We start from the raw sequence: 27,770 nt of genomic DNA, 5'->3' as shown, positions 1-27,770 counted from the left end.
TGAGAGTTTATACAAGTATATACCACATGTATAACAAGAAGATTATAACATAGGCAAAAGGTCAATTTTGATTTGAAGGTGGCTAATTATGTAGAAAATTTCTACAAAAAGAAAAGCAATTGCAGCCGCTACTTAACCGTGCATACACTTCTTCATCATCTTCTTTTGGGAGAAATCGGCCTCTCTCACATGAGAGATTTATTATTTACATAAGATACCACCTTCATGTAAGAAGGAACCGCCTAACACACTCTTCTTCTAAGAAAACATATATGCTAGCCTAAGCCTAAATAATCTGTAATATTAAGAACGATAGATGACACATTTCCGGAGATGGCAGAAATAATGACCTTAAGAATTAATGTCAAAATTGGAAAGCTAAACTCACGGACATTCGTTCCAGCTAAGCCACTTTGCTGCAATACTTGCAAAATCAGGTTACTGTTGTTGCTTTCTCCACCATCAGTTGGTTCAAGGACTTGAACAGTGTTCAAATTGTTGAAAATCAGCTTCTTCACGCATGCCACATGATAATGGTGTTTGCCACAGTTGGAAACATAGGCCCAGCCCTTAATCTCCTTTGAAATTTTCCTACTTTGGCATATTTGACACCTTGATGTCAGTGACAAATTTTTACGAAGATTTACATTCACCCCTTCATCATTAGTCTTATTATGTGGGAGCTTCAAACAACAAGTCTGAAGTACATGTGCTTTGTTACTTGAAGACTTGTACATGAAACCTTGAACATTCTTGCCACATGCAACACAAAGTAATATAGTGTCAGATTGAGGCTCATTATCATGAAATATGAAGTGGCTGTTCTTGAAGAATGGGTGAGTAATGGAGCCAGAAGCAGAAGCTAAAGCGCATTCCTCATGAAGATGCATACAAGAAGAAGAACACACTGGTGATTGCCATTGCTGCAATATGTAACAGCATGATTTTCAATTCATTAAGTGGCACAAAACGAGTTACTAATTAACAAAATTTATGTATCCGAAGAAAAAAAATGTAAATAAATATTAATTGTAAAAATACAAGCATATATATTTTCTCTCACGAGGATTATTTGAAAGCTATGTAAGAAACTCCATTTTCTTCTCTCTTTTGTTGGATGCAAAACTATTTACCTTACAAGACATGCAGACTTTATACAGGTCTCATTTCAGAAAATTTTTAAAAAAGAAAGTTATGGAAGACTTGCTATTTCTAGGAAGGTTATAAATCAATTTATGAATTTCATAGTGCTCGCCTCTGTCATTGTCAAATACTGTCACCCTTAGTAGAAGTAGAACTGTAGAAGGGTTCAATTAATCTTGATCGTTAAGAAAGCTCATAAATTCATAATTAATGGGAAGCGACTTGTTCAACTTTATTTATTTTTGGAAGTCAATGCGGCAGTAGTTGTAATTTTATTGATAATTCATATGTTGCATCATTGGTTACGGAGTGCCTTAGGTCAGGGCATTGGCTTTAAAAATAAAAATAAAATAAAAAACCACTCTTCTTTGGCTAGGGACCTAGGATGGAGGAGCTCTCCCTGGCCTCTCCCAAGTTCCGTATAGTTTACCACTTTCTTAAATTATATCTTTTTGTTGTTGAATATTAGCATTGATATACCCTGTTAAATATGCTATAATAGATGCCAAAATAAAAGCATAAAAGTGATTCACTATAACTATTTAGAGTCTATGGAGAAAACTCTTAAGGGTTACATCTTTTATATATAATAATAAAATACAAATCATGTATTACAATGAATCTTAATAAGGGTATTTGTAATAGACTAAACTCTAAACTAATATACTTTTAGTACAAATAGGAGACCTAAGATTGCAAACAAAATAAAATTAAATTTGAGCATATATTAATGGGTTAATATATATTTAACAGTTTTTTAATGGAAATATATGGTCATTCTTATGTTAAAAAATTAATTTGGCAAATTGCCAAATACAAAAGGTTGAGTGCACCCATATAAAAAAAATAAAATAAAATGGTTGTCCACAAACGTGGAATACTAGTCTTACAATTTACATCCAAGCACTGAAGCAAGGTAGTCAACCCACGTTTATAACATTTTTTGTCCTCTGTCTTCTTTCTTTATTTTCTTTCCAGTGCAAAAGTCAATTTAATATTGAACTTACACAAGGTTTCCCCCATGTAGCTTTCCCCAGTTTGAGTTACTTGCAGTTAGGATACATCATACGTACGTACATATGACTTGTGTGCACATAAAATATTGAATTGATAATATCCATAACATTTTCATAATAATTTCATAATAAATCATGGATGGTAAGTCGTTAGTAATAATTCAAACTTACCATTGAAATCTATACTTACCATTGAAATTAATTTTTTGTCTATCAATAATAGCTAATCTGCTATTTAAAATTTGTTATAAAGATATTATGAACATAATATTTCTTTAAATATTTTCTTAGATGTGATGATCTAGGTTTGGTTAAATGTACATAAGTTTTCCCCCCAGGTAGCTGTCCCAATTGATTGAGTTAAGGGTATATGACTTCTGCACAGTAAATATGGAATTGGTGAAACTTTCCTCACCAACCGGCCTAAGCTGAACTTTTCCTGCAAGGTATACGCATATATGTGCATCCGCGGGTTATCCAGCTCGTCAATAACATTAGTTAAAATAAAAATAAAAATAAAATAATTATGAATGAGTCTATGTCAAAGGAAAATATTGGCTGGAAGGACAGCCAATCACTGCTTTCTCTTTCTCAATAAAAATTCAAAACTACTTTCAATACAGAATTGATGTTAATTAATCATGCATGTTCCATTGTTTAGTTTGAACTTTGTTAGAATAAAACTATTTTTAGAGCTTTAAGGGCTAAAAATAAAAGGGAACCTAAAGCAAATTAACTATCTTAATTGCTATCGTTTAAATTAATATAATTAAATTTCTTAAAAATTAACGAGTTGTTGAAACCTAGATAATATCTTTTTATCAAAAACCAAATATAGTTTACAAAATAATTGAAAAAATAAAAATAAAACTCCTTTTAAATGTCTTGAAAATTTTTATCAGCTAGCACAATACTTCAAACTAATCAAATATGACACCAATTGAAACTTTTGCTTTACAATAAGTTTATTATCTATTTGTATCTACTTCACAGATGTTGTTGTATAAAATCTAATCAAGTACTTAATTGTATCAACTTTGAAATACTTAATTTTATATAATTTTTCCTTCTCATATAATGTTTCTAAAATGATCAACAAAAGCTTTTAAATACTTCAATGAATAAGATTATCTAAAATAAATTTATTATTAACAAACAATCTTTCTCGGCATCATTTGGTGAATATGGACCTTTTTGGACTTTAAAAGAGATTTTCACTAAATTTATGATAGTATTGAAGTAGTGCGAGTAGCACTTTATACAGAGAGGAAGATTGTTCATTAGCAAAACACTTTTTGAACTTTGGAGAGACTATTAAGAATTATGTTTTTAGATTTTACCCTCTAAAATAAAAAGGATTTTGATTTTAGTTCATCTGATTAAAGAGAGTGACCAATTTGCCTCATTTGAGTATACAACTGAACTTGGTTTTTAAAGCTCTAAAAATTCTCATTTTTGGTTCTACTTTGCTTAAGATCCATTTGATAAGAAATTTTTAATAATGTTACTTAAATTTTATAAAAATATATATATAAATAAAAAAGTGTGTAAGAATACGTATTATAATATTTAAACAACAATTTTCATTCTATAAATATCGTTTTCAAACTGGACCTATTATTTTGATTTAATCTCTGGAAATGCTCTTTTTTTCTTTTCTTTTATTTTCTTGAAAAAAAAAAAAAATTCATTCCCCAATGCAGTCAAAGAGTCAATTGCGATCACAGATTACCAGACTGACACACTTCCAGCCGCGACAAAGATAGCGCGTGGCTTTCTTTGTTTGGATGCCTGGAACGTTTGACATTACTCATCATCAGCTTTCTTTTTTTTTTGGTAAACATCATCAGCTTTCTTAAACATGGCATTTGAGTCGATTTTGATTGGAAGTTGATGATTTGTGACATGTGGCCGTCCATCCAAGTTCAAATTCCAATGAGATTCCTGTTTTATTCTCTTTATTATACGAGTATGTTTACTGTTTAGATAATATTAAAAAAGAGGTTTTACTAATGGCGTAAAAACATATAGTAGTACATTATTTTAGAAAGAGTCTGCTTTAAGAATTGAAAAAATAATCAATATTTTTTTAAAAATATTTTTAAAAATAATTAATTATTGTGTGCACTTAGAGTATATATTAGCAAAATTTTTTTTAAATTTTTTTTATAAAGAAATAAAAAGGTGATTAATTTTTTAATATAATTTTTTCAATTTTTCATAAAAATTGATCTTTTTTAGATATTGAGTAAACATTTTGAAATAAATAAAATATAGCTTAAATTATAAATTAGATCTGTAAATTTTTATTTGTCTAGGAAGCAAATTTTTTCTAGAATTTAACTCAATTTTGTAATTTTTGATTTATTCATTTTAGGCATATAACTTTTAATTTCATTCAATGTAATCCTTTCATCAAAATTTATAGGAGTTTTGATAATAGTATGAAATAGATATAGTGACAAATCAATAACAAACTATCACAATTTAACAATTTATATAATAAGAGAAAAATAGAAAGAGGGCAATCTTGGGGTGGTAGACAAGGTTTGATTTAGTGATACAATTGTTTATTTATTTTGTGTCTATTTCTAGTTGCATGATCGCATAAATAGAGATGAAAATATGAAATGCATATGTTTTTTAGGTTAAACAAGCTGAATAAAAAACACTAAATAGCAATCAGTCTATTACAAAAGAGCTCAGCTTTATTAAAAGCTAGCAAATTATTCACTACAGGCTGTGATTAAAATATGAAATATTTTCACATGTGAGCAACTCAAATATGCCTAAAAAAATCATATTGCCATAATTCAAAATTCAACGAGTTAGTGGTGCATGCAACCCGATGAGGTAGCTGAAGTTCTGGTTAGTTTCTACTTGGACATGTTCACTACTTTAAAGTTTAAATCCCTGCATAGTTGAGGAAGCTCTATGCCCTACCAAGAGAATTGTCAATAATGAGACGAATGCCTAGTTATCTAGAGAATTCATTGGGAGGTAAACATTGCAATTTGCACTAAAACAGAAACAGATGTGGCACTTTTGATAAGACTAGGATTTGATTGTATGCCTCATAATTTCTATCAAAATTATTGGCATATAGTTGGAAGTGGTGCTGCACAATGTGTTCTCTCTTACCTCAATTCGGGACAAAATTTGCTCTATAGCACAATTTTAGAAAAATAATTTGGTAAATAGTACTCAAACAAAATTATTTAGTTATGTAGCACATTTTTTAAACTCGAGTTCAGGTGTTATTCTCCTAAAATATTTCTAAAAATGTGTCATTTGGCAAATTTTCCCCTCAATTCAGCCACCCCTCGCCAACCTCTAATCCACACATATATGACTCTTATTTCCAAAGTGATTTAGCCTTGAATGGTTAAAATACAATTGATTTAAAAAAATTAAATTAAAAAAAACTAAACTAAACTAGAACTGTCTTCACATTCATGCATCATCTTGTCTACCTTAGGAGTGGGTAGTTCTTAAGGATTAGGAGTGGTATTGGTAGTCTGGTATCTCATATTTTGAAACCCCTGCCTCAATGAACCTCTAGTAGAGAAATAGATAAATAGACCAAAGAAGAAAAAGAAAAAGTAAAAAAAACTCAACCATGGATGACTCAACTCATAAAAAAGTTTCTTATTATTAAACAAGAGATCTGTGATTCAAAACTTGCCTATTTAAAAAATTAATTGGTACATTGGATCTAATAATAAAGAACACTCATCACGGATAATCAATTCTCCTAGTATTTCAAAAACTAAAAGTATTATTTTATAAATAGTTTATAATCAATTTATATGGTCATACTTAAAAAAATGATAATAATGATTTACTATAAAAACATTTTTTTATGGAAATTCTATGAGGTTCAGTGTGCACGATAACATTTCCCACCCACTTAACTAATCAAATTCTAACAAAAATAACAAATTGTTCATTATTCTTTAGGGATTAAATTTGCACATTAAAACAACCAAAAGTCAAGCTGATTTTGAGAAATTCTTGTTTTACGCTATTTTTTGTACACAATTCTCATACTTCTATATGTACACAAAGATAACTAATGACTCTATATGTACAATGCTCATACTTTCAAACCAATTGTTTATGTTTTTCATAGAGTGGAATATTCAGTTAAAGTTAAACACATAATTGCATTGAATTTAATTATTTCTAAAATTTATAACATTTTTTTTTTGTCAATGCAAAGAAGTATTAAAATTTAATTAGAAAATTTAATATCTTATTTAAAGTATTGCAGCTAAGCTTTGCCATTTTTTTTTTAAAAAAAGCTCCCATTTAATACTCAATCTAAATGTCTTTTATTTCCTATAAAAAAAAAAAAAACTCAAATCTCAAATATTTTTGGTGTGAGATAGAGAAAAAGCTTTGATACGAATGTGTTTGGCATCAGTTTATAAACTCAATTTTTAGGCTTTAGCTTTTATGTACAGCTTTTCAATTTTTTTCAAGGTATAAGTATACTTTAACATACTTTCAATAAAAAAATTTTAGTAAAAAGTTAGATAAACTATTCCCAAATAGACACGTGTCTATTTGATTTTATTTATTTATTGAACTTCTAGCTTTGAAGTACAATTTTTTTTAAGAATTTCATATTTCTTCCCTCACTTTTTAAATTAAAAATATATTTTAGTGCATTTTTTAGAAGCAAAAATAACAACAAAAACATTAATAAGTTGACTCTAAACACATGGTAACCAAAGTTTACACCTTCCTCAAAAATTAAAGTAGCCTAACAAAGTTTACACCTTCCGCAAAATAGCCGAAGGTCTTTTATATCGACTGATTGAGAATTTAGTCAAGTACTACTCTCCAAACTTTTCTGTGAAACAAAGATACGAAAATACTCTTCGAGATGATTTCTCGAAATAGCCGAAAATCTTCCTTCAAAAAAAAAAAAAAACCAAAAACCTTGTAATTCTTCTCATGGAGAATTTAGCTAACAATAATTTTACAACATTTTTAATTTTTTTATAACATTTTGATAGTAAGAGATTGCCGAAACAAAGTATTCCGCTTTTTTCACACCTTTTATGATGCATAGTGCTATCGAGAAGGGTGCGCTTCTTTCCAATATTAAACAAAACCTGCAATTCCCTTTTTACATGGGTACGAAGGGGTTCAAGTGATTAGTTATTATTGATTCAAATTTAAATATAATACTAAGATTACTTTTTTCCCTAATAATAACAATCAATAATAATCTGTCACCTAGAATTTGTTGTAAAATATTATGAAAATATTGTAGACACATCATTTTAAGCTAAAATAGCCAAAAGTTTAGGGCTCGTTTGGTATATATGTTTTTTTTTTTAGAGACAATTTGGTATATATGTTTAAACAATAGTTTTTAATTTTTTTAAAAATACATATAAATAAAAAAATGTATAAAATATATATAATATTATTTAAAAACTTAAAATATGTATTTAGAATGATAATAAATCGGTATAATTCAAACTTTTCTCAATCTTTTCGTGAAACAAAAAAACAAAAAAAATACTGTTCGAGATGCGCAGACAAGGGCTATTAAAGAATCTGCTACAGTCCAGAGCTTGGATTCCGTCACTTTATACGACCAGTCGCGCTCCAGTGGCGCGTGCAGATACTTCATCTCTCATTTCTCACAGTGTCCCACGCACTCACATTCACATTTCACGCGCACAGCCACAGCCACACAGCACCTAACCCTAGTCACTAACTACTCACTACCATCTCAAATTTTCCCCCAGTTCCCAATTTTGATCAAGATCCAGATTCCCAATTCTTCTAAAATAGAAACTCACAGTGTCAAAAAAAATTTCACTAATTGATTTTTATTGTGACCCCCAGGAGTTCCAAGTCAACTAATTTTCTCACTGGTAATCTTCTCTGCTTCAAATTTCTTTGCATGCATGCACTGTTTAAAATAATTTGTCTACACTCTCATCTTGTGGGGTTGATTTTTCTCTCTGTGTCTCAGTTTTGGAGTTTTTAAGGTTCTAGATTGCTCTGTAAAAGTTAGTTCCTTCTTGGTTCCTTTTCTCGGATCGGGCTTTATTTTATTTTTTAGTTAATTTTAATGATGGGTTTTAGGTAGATAAGATAATGTTGTTGGGTTAAGGTTTAGTTGGGCTGATTTGGGAATTTGGAGTTTAACAATAACTGTTCTGCTACTGTTTATCTGCTTTTTTTTTTTTTTTTTGGGGTTGCCAAATGCAAGATTGTATCTGGGTTTCTTCAAGTGTGGTTGATATGCTTACTAATTATATAGAAAATTTTTAGAATGTAGTTCTTGCTAGTTATTGGTATTTAGATACAATGTGCCTTTGGTCTGAAATTGTCTCATGGATTCTGCCAGAAAAGGGGAAAAAAAAAAATGAAATAAGAGAATAAGACAGTTGTGTAAATGCCACCCTGATGAAGCCCAAATGTCCAATTATGTTTCTGTTTGATCTGCTGGATTGTGTGATTTAAGGGTTTATACTCCATTTATCATCGATGGCTTACCAGAAAAGGGAGGAAATGCATTTTGGATTCAAAGAAGTAAGATTTTAGATGAATTGTAGTGGTTGTGTGTTAAACTGTCAATCATGTCTATCTTTTCTCGTTGAGCTCTGGTTACACTAGTTCACTTCCTGACGGTTGTATAATCATATATAAAATATTGACCAATAAATAATGGAAATTACCTGTGCAAGAAATATGTTAAGTTTGTATTTTTTTTTTTTTTTTTTGGTTCATTTTTCAAATTTCCAGGTACTATTTATCTTTAAGGGGAGTCGTGATGGATTTCAGCTCAGGAGAGGATTCAGATATTAGTGAATCTGAAATGGATGAGTATGAGGATAAAACTTATGAAAAATTGAAGAATGGGAATCACAATGTCAAAAACTCAAATGAGACATTTACTTGCCCCTACTGCCCGAAGAAGAAAAAACGAGATTATCTATATAAGGAACTTCTTCAGCATGCTTCTGGCGTGGGCAACAGTAGTTCAGATAAAAGAAGTGCAAAAGAGAAGGCTAATCACCTTGCTTTGGTGAAATATTTGGAAAAGGATTTAGCAAGTCCATCAAAACCTGTGAACAAGAATGATCCTCCTGTTGGCTGTGACCACGATGAGAAATTAGTGTGGCCTTGGACAGGAATTGTAGTTAACATTCCAACTAAACGAACAGAGGAAGGGAGATATGTAGGAGAAAGTGGATCCAAGCTGAGGGATGAATTGAAAAGTAGAGGGTTTAATCCCACAAGGGTCCACCCTCTATGGAATTTTCGGGGTCATTCAGGAAGCGCTGTTGTGGAATTCTGCAAAGATTGGCCGGGGTTACATAATGCTATGTCATTTGAGAGGGCTTATGAGGCAGATCATCATGGGAAAAAGGACTGGTTAGCTAATAATGACCAAAAATCTGGTCTTTATGCTTGGGTTGCCCGTGCAGATGACTATAATTCAACTGGAATTATTGGGGACCACCTACAAAAGATTGGAGATGTTAGGACAATTTCTGACATTATGGAGGAAGAAGCACGGAAGCAGGGTAAACTTGTGTCTAATCTGAAAAACCTCATTGAGGTCAAGAACAAGTGTTTGAAAGAAATGGAGGAAAGATGTACTCAAACTACAGTATCCCTTAGCAACATAATAGAAGAGAAAGATAAGCTGCTTCAAGCCTATAATGAAGGTTTGTTCTGTTATAGAGATCGAATGTTTACTTTTCTTTAGTAACCTAAAGTATAATATGTTTTCAGCTTTTTACAGCTGTGGAATTCATGCATAGTTGGTGAGTTGTAGTGTAGATTTCACCATATTGGATATTTTACTATCTAGTGTCAGGCTGTTGTAGTGACATTAATCTATCCCATGTTTTTTTGCTTGATAGAGATTAAAAAGATACAACTAAGTGCGAGGGATCACTTTCAGAGGATTTTTAAAGACCACGAAAAGCTCAAGTTGCTAGTGGAATCTCAGAAAACTGAGCTTGAGCAGCGTGGGGTAGAATTGGAAAAGCGTGAGGCACGGAACGAGAGCGAAAGCAAAAAGCTCGCTGAAGAGATTGAAAAGGTATTGTTACTTTGGGCTTCATTGCTGTCATAGTTTCTCTTAGATTCACAATTCACATGCTATAATTACTGAAGGAGGTGGTATCTCGTGTAACGATGGCATACAACACCCCTGGACATAAGGGTCAAGGGTGGTTCCCATGCTTGTGGGGTCCATGCTCATGCGAGAGGGGTATTGTATGCAACTGTTAAACAAGATAATAAATCTTATTGTAGAGGTAAATTGTCTTTGGTTAAAAAAACAATTGAATTTGAGAGAAATGATCAAGTTGCTCTAAAAGGGGAAGAACAGAGTGGTACTCAACAAATCTGATAACCCCCGGAATGATTGATTAGAAAACCATTAAACTTGAAATTGTCAAAGTAACTCCTATTATTTGCTTTAATTTATTCAACTAGTTGTTACTTATCCAAATAAAAAAATGAAAAAATTATTCAACTAGTTGCAGCATCAGTTGAAGTGTTCTTTTTATGATTACACTTTCATGTTTGCAAGACTGTTTGACAGAGCTGTTTTTGTTATTCTATCAGAATGCTATAAGAAATAGTTCTCTGCAATTGGCCTCATTGGAGCAAGAAAAGGCTGATGTGAATGTATTGAAACTGGCTGAAGATCAGAAGGTTTGTGAGTTGTTTCTAAGTGCTTAAAGGATAACCTAAACATTGCCTTGTCATTTTGGATAAAGATAGATTAGTTATACTTTACAATTGGTTTCATACACAGAGGCAAAAGGAGGAACTCCATAAGAGAATAATTCAATTAGAAAAGCAACTGGATGCAAAACAAGCACTGGAATTGGAAATTGAGAGATTGAGAGGGTCATTAAATGTCATGAAGCACATGGGAGACGATGGAGATGTGGAAATTCTGGAAAAAGTGGATACAATACTCAAACAGTTGCGAGAAAAAGAAGGAGAACTTGAAGATTTAGAAGCTTTGAACCAAACATTAATAGTGAAGGAGCGCAAGAGCAATGATGAGCTGCAAGAAGCTCGAAAAGAATTAGTTAATGTAAGTGTTTTCCCCCTTCAATGATGAGCAGCAAGAAGCTCAAAAATTGCATATGTTTTTATCATAAGTTAATACAAAGATGCTATAATCATATACATGACTTAAGTTTTGATTTATTATTTATTAAGACTAGGAACCCCTGGAGACTAATTCTAGTGTTAATGTGTCCAATTTTTCAACCCCAAACTTAATACATGTTCCCATAGCTTGTGCAAAAGTACTAATTTTCTTTCTTTGTAGGACCTGAAAGACTTAGCTAGCCGTGCTCATATTGGCGTTAAGAGAATGGGAGAACTTGACGGTAAACCATTCCATGAAGCAATGAAAAGAAAGTATAATGAGGAAGAAGCAGAAGACAGAGCTTCAGAGCTATGCTCATTGTGGGAGGAATATCTGAAGGACCCTGACTGGCATCCTTTGAAAGTTATTACGGTTGATGGGAACCATCAGGTGTTTTTCCTAGATTGCTAAAAATCTGGTTCAATTAGATTACTCTTAGTTCTAGTTTAAACCCGTTCCATAGCAAATAATGCTGTCAAATGCATGTTCTTTTTCATGATGTTGTAAACATTCCATGTCTTTATAATGCTAGTTTAACATAATCATTTGTACGGATGAAAAGAGGAATGTGATTGTAAGTGACATGCTGCCCCCTCCCCCTCTTTTTTTAATTGAGCAAATCAAGGAGAATAAAGGGCTCAAAAGAGTACAGAAACTTTAAAGCAGCCTTTAAAAAAAATTATAAAATAAGATAAAATTCTTCGAAATTTCACACTTTATTTTGAAATACTAAATGCTTTAAAACTGAAGCTACTAGACACTTCCACATTGTTGTGACTTGTGACACAAGTGTACTTGCTATTGTCATACGTAGATGGCCACATCAACATGTGTACTTTATTCTTTTAAAATGATGTCATTGTTCCTAAAGAGGAGCTAGTCTGTATCTTTACCTTTCCCTTTTATTTTACTCTTCCAAGCTAGCCGGGCTTAGGTTATTGTCAGTTATCAAAGTTTCCTGATCTAAATTAAAGGATTAGATTTCTAGTCTGGTTTAGTTTGGCTGTGCTTGTGTTGCTTATGTAATTAGATAGTCTGAATATGTGAATTATGATGGGAAAGTCCCTTGCCAGTGTGATGTTTGAACAAACGAATGGTTTGCATGTCTGTTTGTGGTTTTTATTGTCTTTTATGTAACTTGTCAGGAACATGCTTTCTGCTGTCTATCCATATGTATGCAGAGCATCTACATTTGCTTAATTTTTTTGTTCAACAGCTTAGATATGAATTTTTTTTTAAGTATTACGTCTATGTAATGTTCAAGGATTCTGTTGCCCCAAATTACTATTCAAATTTTAAATGAAGTAGTTAAGCTTGCAATGGTATTCAAATATTTCCATAGCCTGTATGCTTTTGGTTGTGAAGTCCTTATTCATCACTTCTTGTTACTTTGCTTGTTTTTTTAACATGATATGGTTTACTTAAGATGAATGTCACTGTTTCAGCAAGTTATAGATGAAGAAGATGAGAAATTGAATGATCTGAGGAAAGAATTGGGTGATGGAGTTTACAACGCTGTGACAGCAGCTTTAATGGAGATTAATGAATACAATCCTAGTGGGCGGTATATAATATCAGAATTGTGGAACTATCCAGAGGGAAGAAGAGCCACACTTGAAGAGGGGGTCATGTTTATATTGAAGCAATGGAAAGTAGCTAAACGCAAAAGGGGAATGAGTTGAAGGTTGGTATCAGTTTCATTTAGTTTATTATAAAAATTAAGTGAAACGAATGAACAGCTATGTGAGGCACTCATTAATAATATTAAATTTTGGCAGACTAGCATGTAATGAGTCTTGAATGTAGCCTTTGCCACCTTACTGAAAAAAAATCTGCTGCCTATGATAGGTACTGTTGCTTTGGCAGTAGACCAAGCTTTTACTACCTAGGATAGGTGGCATCTTTTCCTGGAAGACAATTGATAAATAGATATAAATTCAACAGTGAATGAAGCATGAGGATACACAGACCATGTTACTTCATTTTTTTAAAGCTGTGTTCTGCAAATATTGCATTTGTATTCAGCTCAGTTTGTTTTTACAAAAATAATCCAGCAGCTGTTATGTCATAGTCATACAACAACAACCAAGGCTTTCTCCCGAAATTTTGGGGTTGGCCATGGATCCTCAAAAGACTAGTTAGGGTTGGTCCATGTGATAGTCTTACCCATGATTATGTAGTCATAAATGACGTTAAATTCTTTAGTCGTTAGCCTTTGTTATAGTCATTCCCATGATTATGTTAGTAGAAATGAGTAAATGACATTAAATTCTTTATTCAGTAGCTTTAATGTACCCAAGATTTCAGTATCTTGTAAGGAAAGCCATATTCAGTATTTTTCTCACATGAAAACATTGTTGCTTTGTTTGCAGGAAATAATATATGAGAGTCCCCTAACGGAACAATGTAGTGGAATTTGGAAGACATGTCACTGAGAGATGGAATAAGCTGCCCACTTACGTGATGGTGGCGGGTGTTCAAGGCATGTGTTCTCTGTAATTTATTGTGTTTCATATCGGAGAGTCTGTCTTCTCTCCATTGAACAACTTGTGGAAAGCAACTGCATATTTAGCATTCTTCTTGTTCGATGGATGGGAAACTTGATGGAAAATCTATTTGAAAATGCAGTGTAGCCTTCAATCTAAAACTTGTGTTTTAAAATAAACTTCTTTCCTTCCCCTGTTCCTTGAGTATATGAGTTACCATTGTAGTCCCATATCTACCAAACATAACCATATGTGATCAGTGTTGGTAAAAGCGAGAGGCGCACTTAAGCGCGAAGGGCTCTTGGAGCCTAGGCGCAAAGGGCAAGCGCGCACCTGATTGAAGTGAAGTGCACATTTTTCAAAAATAATTTAAAATTATTATTAATGAGAAATGTAACAATCATATGATCAAATTATCACATAAATTGAAATAAAACATTTTATATAATTCATATAACATTTAGATATGTCCTACTTTTGCATTTTTAACACAAAAATTGCAAGTCAAGTCATTTTATATTTTTGGATAAGCTAGATATCAGTATTTCCATGTAATATCATTTCTTAAATCTTCTATATTTATAATGCCCTATGACTAATTAGTAATATTAGTTAATAATTTAATCACTTAATGACTATAACTTTGGAAGAATTAGGTTGCCATGTTCCAAATCAACCACCAAAGTAACTAAACAATTATCACATATATTATATCATACGGTTTTTTTTTTTTTTTTCATGAATGAGCTAAGAATATGAGGCCATTGCAACATGGTAATTGGTACCAAGGAGCTAGGTGGGTTACTGTTTCAAGGAAAAAAAATAAAAATAGAGAAGATTTGGGAGGTTGTGGTTGGGTTTTAGGACAAGTTATACTCAAAAAATATATATTTTTATAAGTAATTTACACTAAAAATATACAAAATCAATGGTTTATATCAATAATGTCAAGATCCTATAGCTTTAATTTAGTTTTGGTTTTGGTTTTTTTTTTTTTTGAAAAATATAAAAAAGCTTCAAAAAGCACGCTTAAGCTTTTTGATAAAGCGCAAAAAAGCGCGCTTCTTTGAATGAGCTTGACTGTTGAGGCAAAAAGCGTTGGAATCTTAGGGTTTCGAGCTTTGAGCTTAAGCGCACTTTTAACAACACTGTATGTGATTGAGATATAGGAACATCAAATACCATTGAGTCAGAACAAAGCTTCTATACATGTCTGATGGAAATATGATATAAATTAGAGGGACAACTTCTTCACAATTTTTGAGGTGGCGGGTTGTTAATGGTAAGCAATAAAGTAGCGTCAATGGTAGACATATATGAGAATAATAATAATTTTGTCAACTAAGGAGTTCTGGAAGCTATGGTGTCTATAGTGTTTTACTAGAAAATATTTAACTCCGAAGTCTAGTTTTGGAGTCGTAGTCATCTTGATGCATAATGAAATACCAAACTTGTGACTGCTACTATACACATTCCCTGGCTTGGATCTTACTTCATAAATAGTTAGCGGAACAAAAATGGAATAGGCTTATGTCACTTGCTTATAGTACTGCATGTGGGCATCTATTGACTTCAGCTGAACTGCGAGCCTTTTCTACTTTTTTCCACTTATATTTGAAATGAAAAAAATTTACAATTCTAAATTTATATAATAATTTAATAGTTAATGTATGTGTTCCATGGGATGTGATTGTACATTTTTGTTTAATATTCTTTAATATGTTCAAATTTGTTAATCAGTTATGATATATTTGAGGAAAAAAATCAATTTAATAACGATTTCTCCATTTATATAAAACAATATTATAGCTATGTAATTTAAATCTTTTTATTAAATTACGTTTATATCACTATGTATTGTTGTTGAATGCTGTGGGGTACAAGAATTCCGAGTCATAGCATGGCCGAGAAGGACAATTACTGTGTTGAAGAGGCCACACCCTCAGATTTTATGATCACATCATCAAAGAAGGCCTTACTGTATAGAAAGAGCTTTGGGAAGGGGGCTAGCACTGACGTGATTGAAAAGCTAGTGGCTGCCACCACATTTAATGCATCCTACCAAACTTCCTGGCCACATTTATGTGGAGAAAACTTTTGAACAGTGCTGTTTTGGTCATCGCATCTCACAGGGGTTCAGGGAAGGTGCCTAATGAGATTAGCACTTAAGTGGTGGCCTGTGTGATCAACAAATAGAAGGTCAAAATCATCTAAAAATGTCTATATAAGGTAGAAGGTCCCCCAGAGAGGGGAGATCGGAGAAATAGTAGAGAAAAACGTTGTAGCACAAAGAACTGAAACTTTAAACAAGTCTCATAGTAATATATTCAAGAACCAATCTCTTCGGACTTGGCTGAGGAGAAATTTCTTTTACAATATTGTGGTTACCTTCTGTTTTTCCTTGCTTCCTTGTTATTTTTGGCCCATAATGAACGTTATCTAACCTATAGAAGCCTAGTCTTGCTGCCTACTCTCTATAAATTCATTGTGTGGGGTTATTTGGGCCTAGGTCTTCCGGTCGTTTGGGCTCTGGAACCAAATCCAGTCCCTAAAAATGCAATATACATTATATGTTCAATTACATAAAACTTATAAAAATAAAAAATACTTATAAATAACACATGCACTATTTAATCTACAAATTTTACATTATATTCTTATAAAATGATTATATAACGTTTTCTCACACATTGCATGTGTTTGCGAGTAGTGAGATGTTAAAACTTCAAAATTTGCAAATTATCATGACAATAATAGATGTAATTGTTTTTACATCAATAACCCTAAAATTTTTAATTATTTTTTGTATTGTATTTAAAAGCGAACACATCAGTTTGCGATGCTTATGTAATAAAATTTATAATATCTGTAATATATTTATAATTAATTAAAATAAATTATTTAAAACCAATTTTATTTTTACTAAAATGTCCTAGAGTCTTATTATTACATTTATAAGAAGATACTTGCCCATTAACATACCCAAAAAAACGTTGCCCCGTTGAAAATGTCAAATTTTCTGTTGCAGAAGTCTTATATATTTTTTCTAAAAAAAAGAGTCTTATATATTCGGTAACAAATACGAGAGATTATTTTGAAATGAGTATAAATTAGCTGCCTTTAAATTTCTAAATTTAAAGACGCAACAATATGATCAATGAAATACATAGATATGGAGAGAGTTTATTTATTGGAATCAATGGTTAAACTTAAGGTGTGCCACCCCATTTAAAAATGGTACTTAATGATAATTGGAGATTTTTTTTAAAATTTTTTTAACATATATATATATAGTTATCTATGACGTCCAATTATGATGTTTGTGTTATTAATTATCAGACCAAAATACCAATCGATTTTTGATGTAAGAAGAGATTAAATTACAAATCTTTTATTCAACCATAATAATGAGAGAATTAATAGACTGGATCAAATGAAGAGAATTTTAATACGAATACAACCATATATTTGAAAAACTTAAATTTTGATGTAAGTAAATCAATACTATCTGTAGTGTTCCACATCTAACTAAAACATGGAAAGAATTAGACGATTTAAGGGGAGTGATCACTTATATTAAATCAGTACAATTTCGTCTTGTTTTGTTTTGTTTTATTTTTTTGCTAAACAAATCTCTATCGTTTTATTAGAACTTACAAATATAACTTATTTCTCAAATTGTTTTATGAAAAATAAAAAATAATAATAATACTATTTGTTGTTGAAGACGTCAAGCAGTGAACGGGTATAATCACTTTCACTAAAACTTACAAACAATACTACTTATTTTCTAAACTCTATCATTTTTCAGGAGGATAAATGACCATATTAAAGTTTTGTGGATAACCACTTTCACATCAACTTACAAATCATACTATTTTTCGAAACTGTAGACAGAATCGACCATGTCAGAGCAGTGGTCCCTGAATATCTATTTTCACAAAGCGCATTCCAACGGAAAGACCTTACATTTCTGATTCATTGCCACTTGGCATTTCGGTACCACCACCAATGCTATGTGCCCCTGCCACCCTTTCCCTACCCAGCTCTTCCTTGTACCTCAAGTCTTCACTGCAACTCTGATCCTAATAAATCTTTCACATCGCAACAGCTCCTCTCCATAATTGCCACTCAGATTTGGTATTTTTATTGTCTCTTTTCTTTCTTTTCCTTTTCTTGGGTGTGGTGTAATTGGCTTGTGTTATCTTAAAAATTGTGTTCTGAGATCTGGGTCCAATGGCACTACATGGTTTTTTTTTTTTTTTTTTATGTTTCCAATTATTGTTGTGATTTATGTACATTCTGATTCGTTTGTCTAGTTTTTTGTGGGTTTTCATGTTTATAATAACTTAAGCACAAGAATGTGTATGCATGGACCACCTACCCATAAAGAAAGAAAAAGTTTGTGTTTTGTTAAGCAAAAAATGTGTGATTTGTAAGTGTATAAATGTTTTACTGTGGGTTTTGTAAGTGGTTTCTTTTTTCTTGGGGATTTTGGAAGATTTGGGTGTTGGGAATCTTTGTTTTTACATTTTATTTGACTGGGTTAAAGTAGATGTGGTTTGATTCTGTTGTATATGATGATGATCATGATTTCAATGATTAAGATTTGGTAACAGTTTGGATGTATTTGTTTTGGTATGTCTTTATCAAAGCAATTTACGATTAGTTATTTAGCCAAATTGATTTGTCAATTTAGATTTCTTAATTCATGAACCTAAATCACCTTAGCTATGTCTCTTTTCAAGCTGAAATATTTGGACCCTCTCAGCTAAGTTGGACGTTCTCATTTATGAAATACACAAACAATTAAGATATACTGAATGACTGTTCCATAAGTTCCATCAATTTATTCCATAAAGGATGTTGGTTATGGTGTTAGGGAAATTAAAGCTTGTCAATGAGCTCTAGCTCAAATGGCAGGAAGCTTTGTTTCTCATAGAAATGGGCGGCGGGTGAGTTTCTGATTTCCACATGTATAAACTGGTTGTAAAAGCCATATAATTTTAGTTTTTGGTTGATATTATTTTTTAGGATACGTATACCCACAAATTGTATGACTTTAGATAGAATAGAACATACATGTGGCCAATCTTGACTACTTTGTTGAGTATCTATAGTTGAACCCAAACCTTTGGGATTAAGGCTTTGTCTTTGTTGTTGTTTATACCCAAAAATTGTTAATTTTCTGGATGGATAAAGTACTAAATCTGACACTTTTTGTTCACCTGATATTCTATTTGCTGAATCTTGTTTTTGACTGATGTTGCAGGCAACTTCAAAATTTATGTCCAAATGTCAGACAACAAGAACGAAGAGGAACTAAATCAAGTGCGCAGACTTGCTGTGAGTCTTTCAAATGAGATTGACTACAAGAACCAAAGGTTGTTGGAGATGGAGCATAAGTATAACGAGACAACGGCTACTGTCCGCCAACTTGTTGTGGGGCTTACAAAGGAGATTGATTCCAAACAGAAAAGTTTGCTGGAAAAGGAGCACAAGTACTCTGAGTCCTCTGCATATGTTAAACTGCTGGTGAATGAAATAGATAAGTTGCATGCAGGTATCTTATTTTTCTGAAACATGTCATTGGAGAAGCTTACTGCACTATTCCTTATTTATTGTTGTCATGTCATGTATATGTCAAAGTTCATGACATTGAATGTCTGTAATACAGGCCTTTCCAAGTTGGTAGGCATCTATAAGACAATGGTTCTGGGTTTTTCTTTGAACAATTTTCTTATGGCATGACAGTTTTTACATCATCTAGATTACTTTTGGTGTTTCAGTCATGGGTAGCAAGTTAAATATAGTTGACCTCTCAATTCTCATTGCTCATATGGCATAGAATTAAGTTAGGAAATGCACTAGCAAGATCTTCTATCAGTTTCTCAGGCAAGTTTTTCTCTTTTGCTTTCTAGTATGCAATCCAAGCTTTTCTATTTTAAATAAACAGCAAGAGATATAGGCAAACCTGTCTCTGTGGAAACCAAAGTGCTCCTATCCCAGCTTTAATAACTGTGCTTAGTCGATAAAGGCTCGCAAGGAGCATCTTTCCTAGAAGCAAGCTAATACAGGATGTTATTGTCAGTCTCTAAAATTTATTTATTGTAGTACATACTTTATGAAGTCTGAACATGTCTCTGAGAGTGTTGCTGTCCTCTTTTGATGTTAGTCGTACTTCCATTCATTCATCTATTCTGTTTAGTTTGTGCCTATCAATGTACTTATAGCTAGTATAGTCTTGCACAGCATCTAGACTTCTCTTGCATTTTTTGATAAAATTTTGTTTCCTTTTGTGATTATTTCATACTTCTTAATTTCCACAGAGAAGAAAAAGATGTATTCCATTAACAGGAAGCTGGAGGGTGCCATGGAATGTAAAAATAAAGAGCTCAAGCAGCAAGCTAAAGAATTGGAGGAGAGTAAGGCCCACAATGACCTGGAGCGTAGAAATTTAATGAATGTGATTGAAAAGGTTAGTATGGTAGTCACTGGACACCTGAGCATCTCTTCAAAATCTGGAAGTTTATAAAAATTGAAAAATTCCACATTGTTTTATAATATAAATTGTATTCAGTTGTTAGTAAGTAGCAGAAGGACTTAAAGGATGAAAAAGTGATACAGCATAAGTTTACGCCTTTGGCAACTTTCTGGTGTTCTGTTGACAGTTTCAATTTTCAATTTTGCATGCCAATGGGAGTGGTTATTATAACTAGCAGATAGCTTAACAATAATATTACACATTGGTTAGCATTTCTTTACTGTGAAGTGGAGTTAAACAGTATTTTAAGGTACAGCTTTATATAGGACCTCGGTTGATTCTCTTTAAGTTCTTGTCCTGAGCAAGACTCTAGCTGCAGCAATGCAACTTCACACCTCTGGCTGTTTGTTGTATTTACAGTCAATAGGAGCTACATTCTATATGGTATTACAGGGAAGCCAAAGAATGTACATGATCTTCTATAAAGATCAGCATTCGGCTAGAAGGGGCTAATGAGCCTTTTAGCAGTCTTAATAGATATCCAAATATTTGGTAAACATCCTCTCAGTTTCAATAACTTTACAAAAGTTACCGAGTAACCCTTTATACAAAAAGCAGTATTGTTGAAATTTGGGTCTATATACTTAGATTAGTCCGAGTGTCTACTCAGAAGCCACATTCTATATGGTAGTGCAGAAAAGTCAAAGAATGTGCATGAGCTGTTCCATAAAAGATCAGCCAATGAGCTCTAGTTCAAATGACACTTCCTTCTGCCGTAAAAATGGGTGGAGAGTGAGGTTGTGGGTTTGAGACTTGTTAAGTGCATGTATTACTTACCAATAAAAGGAAAAAAAGAAAAAAGATCACTATTCAGCTAGAATGGGCTAAAAGAATCTTTTGTCAGTCTTAATAGATATTATTATGTTGGCCAAAACATCCTCTGAGTTCCAATGACTTCACAGAAGTGTAGCCCTTTATGCAAAAAGCAGTGTGGTTGAAATTTAGGCCGAAATAGCCAGATTAGTCCCAGCATCTGCTTGGAACCTACATTCTAACAGAAAAGTCAAAGAATGTGCATGAACTGTGCTATAAAGATTAGCATTCCGCTAGAAGAAGCTAAAGCATTCTTTATTAATCTTGACAGATAGTTGTAACTGCTACACAATTCTACTCTGTATCTATAAACATTGGCTAACTAGAAGGAAACCTTTTAACATATTGATGTCTCAACCATACATTGTCTGTTGAAACGTGGGAAAAACTGTCTCTAAATATCAAATAGTTCCAAGTGTATGCTTCACAGAATCTTCCCTCTTCTTCAAGTTTCACTCTTCTTATTAATATTTTATTGTGTGAATTGGTTGGATGATGCACTCGATGATACATGGGATGTTGTTATCTACTTGAATCTGTAATGTCCTCTGCTTTACTCATGGTTGTCGATATCTTTGGGGTGCTGGATGCCTGTAATGGCATGTAAAATATATCTGCAGCCTTATATCCATGCTGATCTGGAAGAGTTGCATGTGTGCCAGTTCTTGTTTTTCACTTTCAACAGCCTTTCCATTAAGTTTATGCAATTTCATTTTGTGCAAATAACTAAATATTAATCATGGTATTTTCTTGAATTCCTTTTATAATTAACTTGATGATGATTTTTGGTAATCTAACATCAAAATTTGATTATAACTCATGCAGTTGGAAGGAAAATTGCAAGCTCAAAATACTGTAGAATGTGATAATAATTTACATGCTCAGATCAACACTTTGAGAAAGGAAATAGATGAAAAGACAGATGCAATGCAAGATTTAGAAAGCCTTAACTGTGTTCTGACAGTTAAAGAGCGTATGACTAACCAAGAGCTACAAGAGGCTCGCAAAGAAACAGTGGAGGTATGGCTCTATTTATTCATCTTTTGCACACAGTTGACGAAAAAATGCAACCAATTTGCCTTGGTTATTTTTGGCAATTACCTCTGACTTTTTGCTAGTTCCACCCTCAAAACATGATTAAAAAAAATACAGGTGCTTCATAGCTTGATCTCCTGTCTGTTCTACCATGCAGAGCTTGCAAGATATGTTGAATGGGAGATCAAATTTGGGAATTAAAAGAATGGGCGAGATTGACTGGAAACCTTTTCAACATATGTGCTCACAAAAATTCCCTGGTATGGACTGGAAGAAGATATCTGCTGAGTTATGTTCAAAATGGCAAGAAAGGTTAAGAAATCCACAATGGCAGCCCTTCAAGATTGTTATGCTAAATGGTGAACCACAAGTATGTTCATTCACCTTTTCATGCCGCTGTGACCTTTCAAATAGTTGTGGCTTGATAATATCAGAAAATAGGCAACTCTGGGAAAAAATCATATGCAAACTAATTAATGTTTCCGTTAAGTCATACTTACATATGGAAGTAAATGACTAAATCATTATTGCACTTAAATGTATGACTTTTTATTAGGGTTTAAAGAATGAGAGCACCTTCTGTATGTCCCATGGAAATTCAATGGTCCTTTCGTACCCCAAATTCAGGGGCGGCTGCACATACACTTCAGGGGGTTTAAATGAACCCCCTGACTTGAAAATAAAACATATATATATATATATATATATATATAATATTGCTTTACTAATTTAATTTATTCTTAAAAATAATATCAGCTTATCCCACAATCAAACAGCAACTTAGTGTATTTTTTAATGTATGGATGAGTGTGGTTATGTGGGTTAATAATTATACCGTGCAAGTGGGGTTGAGTTTTGTCATTTAGTTTAAATTTTTTTAATAAAAACAATGACAAATATATAACCAAAATTACATAAAAACAAAAATATTATACAAACTTAACAAAATAAAATGGTCATACTTATATTGACTATAAATAATGACAACTAATAATAAAATATCATGAGATAATTTTAAAATATGAAAACTCATAGAAGGAAATTGTAAAACTTCATATGTTTTTTTTTTTTCCAATAACTTAATATATTCAAGTTCTTTTTTTTTAATTAAATTTTGTTTAATTTAAGTTTTTTAATGACCCCTTAGAAAAAATTCCTAGAGCCTACTCAAATTGTAATAAAAGTAGGAATTCCACAATGGGTCAATGTGGAAATAAGTAGCCATCATGATGACCGGTCTCCACTGTTTAAATTTGTTATTATCAATTTCTGTTATGGAGCTGTCAATGTACAGAATAAGGACATGAACCAAATTAAGGAGCAATTTAATTTCCGAGACATCTAGACACCCTTAGGAATCATTCCTTTCAAATGCTTAGTATAAAAGTGAATTTTTTCTTTACATGGTATGTATTGATGCCTTCTTAATAATTCATGTATGTTATGTACAGAACTGTTGACACTAATTGTGAAGAAATGCAGGAACAAATAGATGAAGATGACGAAAACTTGCGAGAGTTGAGGAATGAATGGGGTGAGGATGTATACAAGGCTGTAACCAAAGCACTGCTGGAAATAAATGAAGTCAATGCCAGTGGAAGGTATGCAGTACCAGAAATTTGGAACTTAAAGGAGGAAAGGAGATCCACCATGAAAGAAATCATTCAATACTTAATCAAGCAATTGAAGACTCATAAGCGTAAAAGAAAACGTCGCTAATGTTGGTTCCAGGTTGTACACTGTAAGTTCCTTTCTGAGTTGACATTTACTTTTATTTTATTTGTAATAAGTAATCACACGCACACTTGCTGTGTCTTGAAGCCAGACCTCACCCTCCACCTAGTTCTTAAAAGAAAGCGTTTTAATCTTACATGATATCTTCACGCCCCTAGATATTAATGTATCTATCTCTCTCGCTGTGGTTAAACTCACTCTATTTGGGTGTGATGGTGAGGGACTGGTCTCTAAGTTGCTATTTCTTATGATCAGTTTCATGTATTATGATCTTTTTGCTTTAAGATGATTTCTTTATGGTCATCCATTCACTTCCACACATCTTGTTTTAATTTCATGACCTCCATTTTTTAAAGCTTTTATCTTGCTCATCTTCTTGTGCCCTCCTTTAAATGACTTTTATATTAAAATATTGTAAATTTTCTTATAAATGTTTGATTACCCTATAGGTACAAGTAGAGGTAGCAGAAGCGTCACTCGCTGGTTGACTATATGATAGAAGACAAATTGACCCCACAGTTAACAGAGCTGAAACAGACATTAATGCCTAAAAAGAGTAGAGACATTTAGCTTAGTGATAAATTTCCCAATACTTGACTGTATTTAACTTTACATTGCTTTAAAAGCTGTTAATTTGGTGTTGCACAGAGAAAATGTAATGGGATTGTACTTTGGTTGGCACAGTTTGCCTTAGGTTTATCCTGGCTTTAGTTTTTTTTTTTTAATATATATGTGAGAAATTGCAAACAATTCTATTAATTTGTGCCAACAATAATATTATGGAGAAGAGCTTGTTCAAGAAAACAAGGAATCTCTTCTATCCAAACCGAGAAAGCAACAATGCGAAGGGCGTGTTTTGCTAAAATGTGAGCGGGCCTATTGCCCTGACTTCCTACATGCGAAAAGGCTACCCTACGGAACTTATGTGAAGCAGCCAGAGAGCAGTACACCAGTGCAGCAACAGCAGAAGCGGAAGGCGAAATTACCTTAAGTGCATTAACCAAAGTTGGGGAATCTGATTCAATCACAAATTGGATGGTGGATACTCGTCCAAGCATTGAGCAAATTGTAGCAAATGATGATTCGATAAAATTATCTGCCGTATTAGCTTCAAAAAAAAAGTGTAAATGATATGTTATCTTAACTATACAAAGGATAACATGATTAAAGCCTACACTTGGTGGTAGCTGGACACGTCTTTCCCAGTAGCTAATTTCCCACGCTGCTGTCTTCAGTTCAGATTTTTGAAAATTTTTACAAATTAGGACTCGAAGATATAGCCTATAAGACTGAATGTTGTTTTAAGTAACACTTGCGTAAAGCCTTGGAGGATGACTGTAATGGAGTTTACTCCAAGTCTCCAACAGACTTTGTTCTGATTTTGTTGTTTAGTTTTTAATGTTATCTGCTGTTTAACCATTAAAAAAAAAAAAAAAAAATACATATCTATATAATATATTTATTGTTTTCATATTCATATTGAGCTATATCAATATAGTAGTTTGGTCCATTTGGTCCAGTTCGGTGCACTTTAGTCCATTCAATCCAGTTCGGTCTATTACATTCTAGTTGGGTCCATTTGGTCCACTCAGTCTATTTCAATCTTCCGTCCACTAGGTCCATTTTGGTCCCCTTTGGTCCATTCCATCCACTCATTCCATTTCAATTCACTTTGGTCCATTTCGTTCTATTCCATCCAATTCAGTCCACTTTGTCCATTCCATCCATTTCATTCCATTTCGGCTAGTTTGATCCATTTTATTTCACTTTGATATTGATTTGGGTGGAGAGGTTTGTGTAAAAAGAAGAGGTACCTCATTCAGTTTATTGATAATTATTTCAAATTCTTAGCCTAATATTGGTAGGTTCTTGATATATTTACTTTTTTACGCTATTAAAGTCTTGTATTTTTCATAATTTAAATGATGGATTTACTTATATATGCTTTCTCTTTAGGTAATTCAATTAAGGATGGCAATAGGGTGGGATGGGTTTCTAAGGATAGGGTCTGTGCCCTCACCTTGCATAATAGGAAAAAATTTCTTACCTCATCCCTGCCACTAGTGGCCCCATGAAGTCTTGCCCCACCCTGTAAAATTTTATTTTTTGTTAATTTGCCCACAACTATTGCCATTGCTTTTAATAAAACATGTTTTGTGAATAAAATATACTTGAAATTAAAAATAAATTTATCACATCAAATCAAACTAATTTTTAGCAAAAATTTAATTATATTATTAAAGTATTTAACAAGATAATATCACAACAAAAACAAAAATCTCATAATACAAAACCAATTATTCAATAGTATGTAAATTTTTTTATAATAAAGAGAAAAGAAAATATTAAAATTGGTACCTTATTTCCAATCTTGTGAAAAAAAAAAATAGAAGCAAAAATCCTTGTTGGATAGAATAAAATAAGCTGATAATATTTTTGTTTAAATAATAGGGTTTTAGGATATGCAAAATTTAAAATCAATACAAGGCGGGGCATGACAGGTTGGATCTAAAAAGTCTAAACTCATTCCTGTCTCACGCTTGACCCACCACCGTTGTGGTGCAAGGAAAATCCGCATGAAGCGAGTCAAGCGGGGCGTAGCAAAATTGCTATCCCTAAATTTAATGCGTATAGAGTAAAATGCTTTGTGTTTTCCTTAAAATAAAAAAATAAAAAAAAAACTAAATTTAAAACATTTTTTAATAAAAAATTCAAAACACTCTCAAATAATAAATATAGATAGCTTAATTCTAAAATATAATATATTGTATCAACCATTGTTTTAAAAACCGGACTTGACTAACCGATTCAATTGGGAATCAGATATTAGTTCAGTCCGATCATTCACAAAAATCGAAAATTAGCAAACAAGTAAGAAAACCCGTTAACCGCTGGTTCAATTGTGAAGCCCGGTATCCGGTCCTCTTCATACCCAAATTGGGCTGGACTTGAAATTTAGACTGATTTTTGTGAGAGGGTGATTGCATGCCATTGGTCTATAAATTATGAGATAATTGATATCCTCTCAAACCCAATGGGCCCTCATGCCCAGATTGAGCTGGGCTTAAAACTCGACCTGACCAGGACTGGCCTTTTAAGCCCCCCCGCAGGTTTTCGAGTTTGGTAACCTCGTAAAACCCTAGAAAACGATCCTATAAATACCAACTTAACTTACGTTGGCTTTCCTCTCATTCCCAATCTCAATCTCACTCTCATCAGCCTTCTCTTTTCTCTGTGGCCAGACAAAAACCTCATACAAGGTTTTAATAATCCATATATCCCTAAACACAGTCACTTTTTTTTCATGGGTTTAGGGCTATGATTACAAAGAGAGAGGGCTCGAGTGGGATTCTATTTTCCACCAAACAAGGAAAAAACGAAAAACCCAATTCGATTTGGAGGAGAAAAGATTGAAAAGAGCCAAAGGTGCCGCCTAATAATAGGCTTTGGCATCTGAAACTTTTGAGTCTCTACTCTCTCTTTTCTTTTTCTCGGTTTGGGTTTTTTTTTTGTTCCCACAATGACAGATCCAATTCTTTTACACTTGATATGAGCCCCTAAACCCCCTTAGATTTTTTTTTTTTTTTTTAACATTTTGTTTGTGCATTTGTTGTGTTTGATATGAGAAAACACTTTGTTATTGTGTTCTCATTGAAGCAACAGTGCGTACATTGAAAGCCTGATTACTATACTTGTTTTTTCGGGAACAGGTTTTGTAACAAAAATCTGTTCTTTGGAAAAATATAGTTCGTGTGATTAGGCAGCGGCCAGACAACCGTAGAGATGATTCCACAGATGACGGGCCGTACTATCCCGTTTTTGTCTACTAAAAACATCTCACATTT

At 32.7% G+C, this 27,770-nt stretch overlaps 3 protein-coding genes and 1 non-coding gene across 4 annotated transcripts; 3 read left to right on the top strand and 1 right to left on the bottom strand.

Annotated features, from left to right (window-relative positions):
* Positions 1-59: 59 nt before the first annotated feature.
* On the bottom strand, positions 60-1,179 carry LOC142638072 (uncharacterized). Its single transcript, XM_075812065.1, has 2 exons — positions 1,134-1,179; positions 60-923 (listed from the first exon to the last, which is right to left on the bottom strand). The coding sequence occupies exons 1-2, from the start codon at positions 1,143-1,145 to the stop codon at positions 276-278; spliced, it is 660 nt and encodes a 219-aa protein (XP_075668180.1). The 5' UTR covers positions 1,146-1,179; the 3' UTR covers positions 60-275.
* A 6,617-nt stretch (positions 1,180-7,796) lies between these two features.
* Positions 7,797-13,992, top strand: LOC142639253 (protein INVOLVED IN DE NOVO 2-like). The gene is made up of 8 exons (XM_075813408.1): positions 7,797-8,056; positions 8,934-9,862; positions 10,061-10,242; positions 10,773-10,862; positions 10,966-11,253; positions 11,494-11,703; positions 12,759-12,997; positions 13,686-13,992. The coding sequence occupies exons 2-7, from the start codon at positions 8,962-8,964 to the stop codon at positions 12,993-12,995; spliced, it is 1,908 nt and encodes a 635-aa protein (XP_075669523.1). The 5' UTR covers positions 7,797-8,056; positions 8,934-8,961; the 3' UTR covers positions 12,996-12,997; positions 13,686-13,992.
* A 3,805-nt stretch (positions 13,993-17,797) lies between these two features.
* On the top strand, positions 17,798-24,513 carry LOC142639254 (factor of DNA methylation 1-like). Its single transcript, XM_075813410.1, has 7 exons — positions 17,798-17,939; positions 19,072-19,362; positions 20,129-20,277; positions 21,982-22,176; positions 22,349-22,561; positions 23,674-23,932; positions 24,375-24,513. The coding sequence occupies exons 2-6, from the start codon at positions 19,095-19,097 to the stop codon at positions 23,908-23,910; spliced, it is 1,062 nt and encodes a 353-aa protein (XP_075669525.1). The 5' UTR covers positions 17,798-17,939; positions 19,072-19,094; the 3' UTR covers positions 23,911-23,932; positions 24,375-24,513.
* Positions 24,514-27,623: 3,110 nt separating this feature from the next.
* On the top strand, positions 27,624-27,770 carry LOC142641833 (small nucleolar RNA snoR143). The gene has a single exon (XR_012845510.1). It is a non-coding gene; the product is annotated as a small nucleolar RNA snoR143 (small nucleolar RNA).

Source organism: Castanea sativa, chromosome 6 (genome assembly GCF_040712315.1).
Source record: "Castanea sativa cultivar Marrone di Chiusa Pesio chromosome 6, ASM4071231v1".
In the NCBI taxonomy this organism is placed as follows: Eukaryota; Viridiplantae; Streptophyta; class Magnoliopsida; order Fagales; family Fagaceae; genus Castanea; species Castanea sativa.
This window is presented reverse-complemented; position numbering and strand designations above follow the sequence as displayed.

Excerpts from the sequence above, each read along its gene's own strand:
- LOC142639253 (XM_075813408.1), top strand. The coding sequence starts at position 8,962 with ATGGATTTCAGCTCAGGAGAGGATTCAGATATTAGTGAATCTGAAATG. Across the intron at positions 9,863-10,060 it reads GCTTCAAGCCTATAATGAAG|AGATTAAAAAGATACAACTA; the intron begins GTTTGTTCTGTT and ends TTTGCTTGATAG. Across the intron at positions 11,704-12,758 it reads CGGTTGATGGGAACCATCAG|CAAGTTATAGATGAAGAAGA; the intron begins GTGTTTTTCCTA and ends TCACTGTTTCAG.
- LOC142639254 (XM_075813410.1), top strand. The coding sequence starts at position 19,095 with ATGTCAGACAACAAGAACGAAGAGGAACTAAATCAAGTGCGCAGACTT. Across the intron at positions 19,363-20,128 it reads AATAGATAAGTTGCATGCAG|AGAAGAAAAAGATGTATTCC; the intron begins GTATCTTATTTT and ends TAATTTCCACAG. Across the intron at positions 22,177-22,348 it reads CTCGCAAAGAAACAGTGGAG|AGCTTGCAAGATATGTTGAA; the intron begins GTATGGCTCTAT and ends TCTACCATGCAG.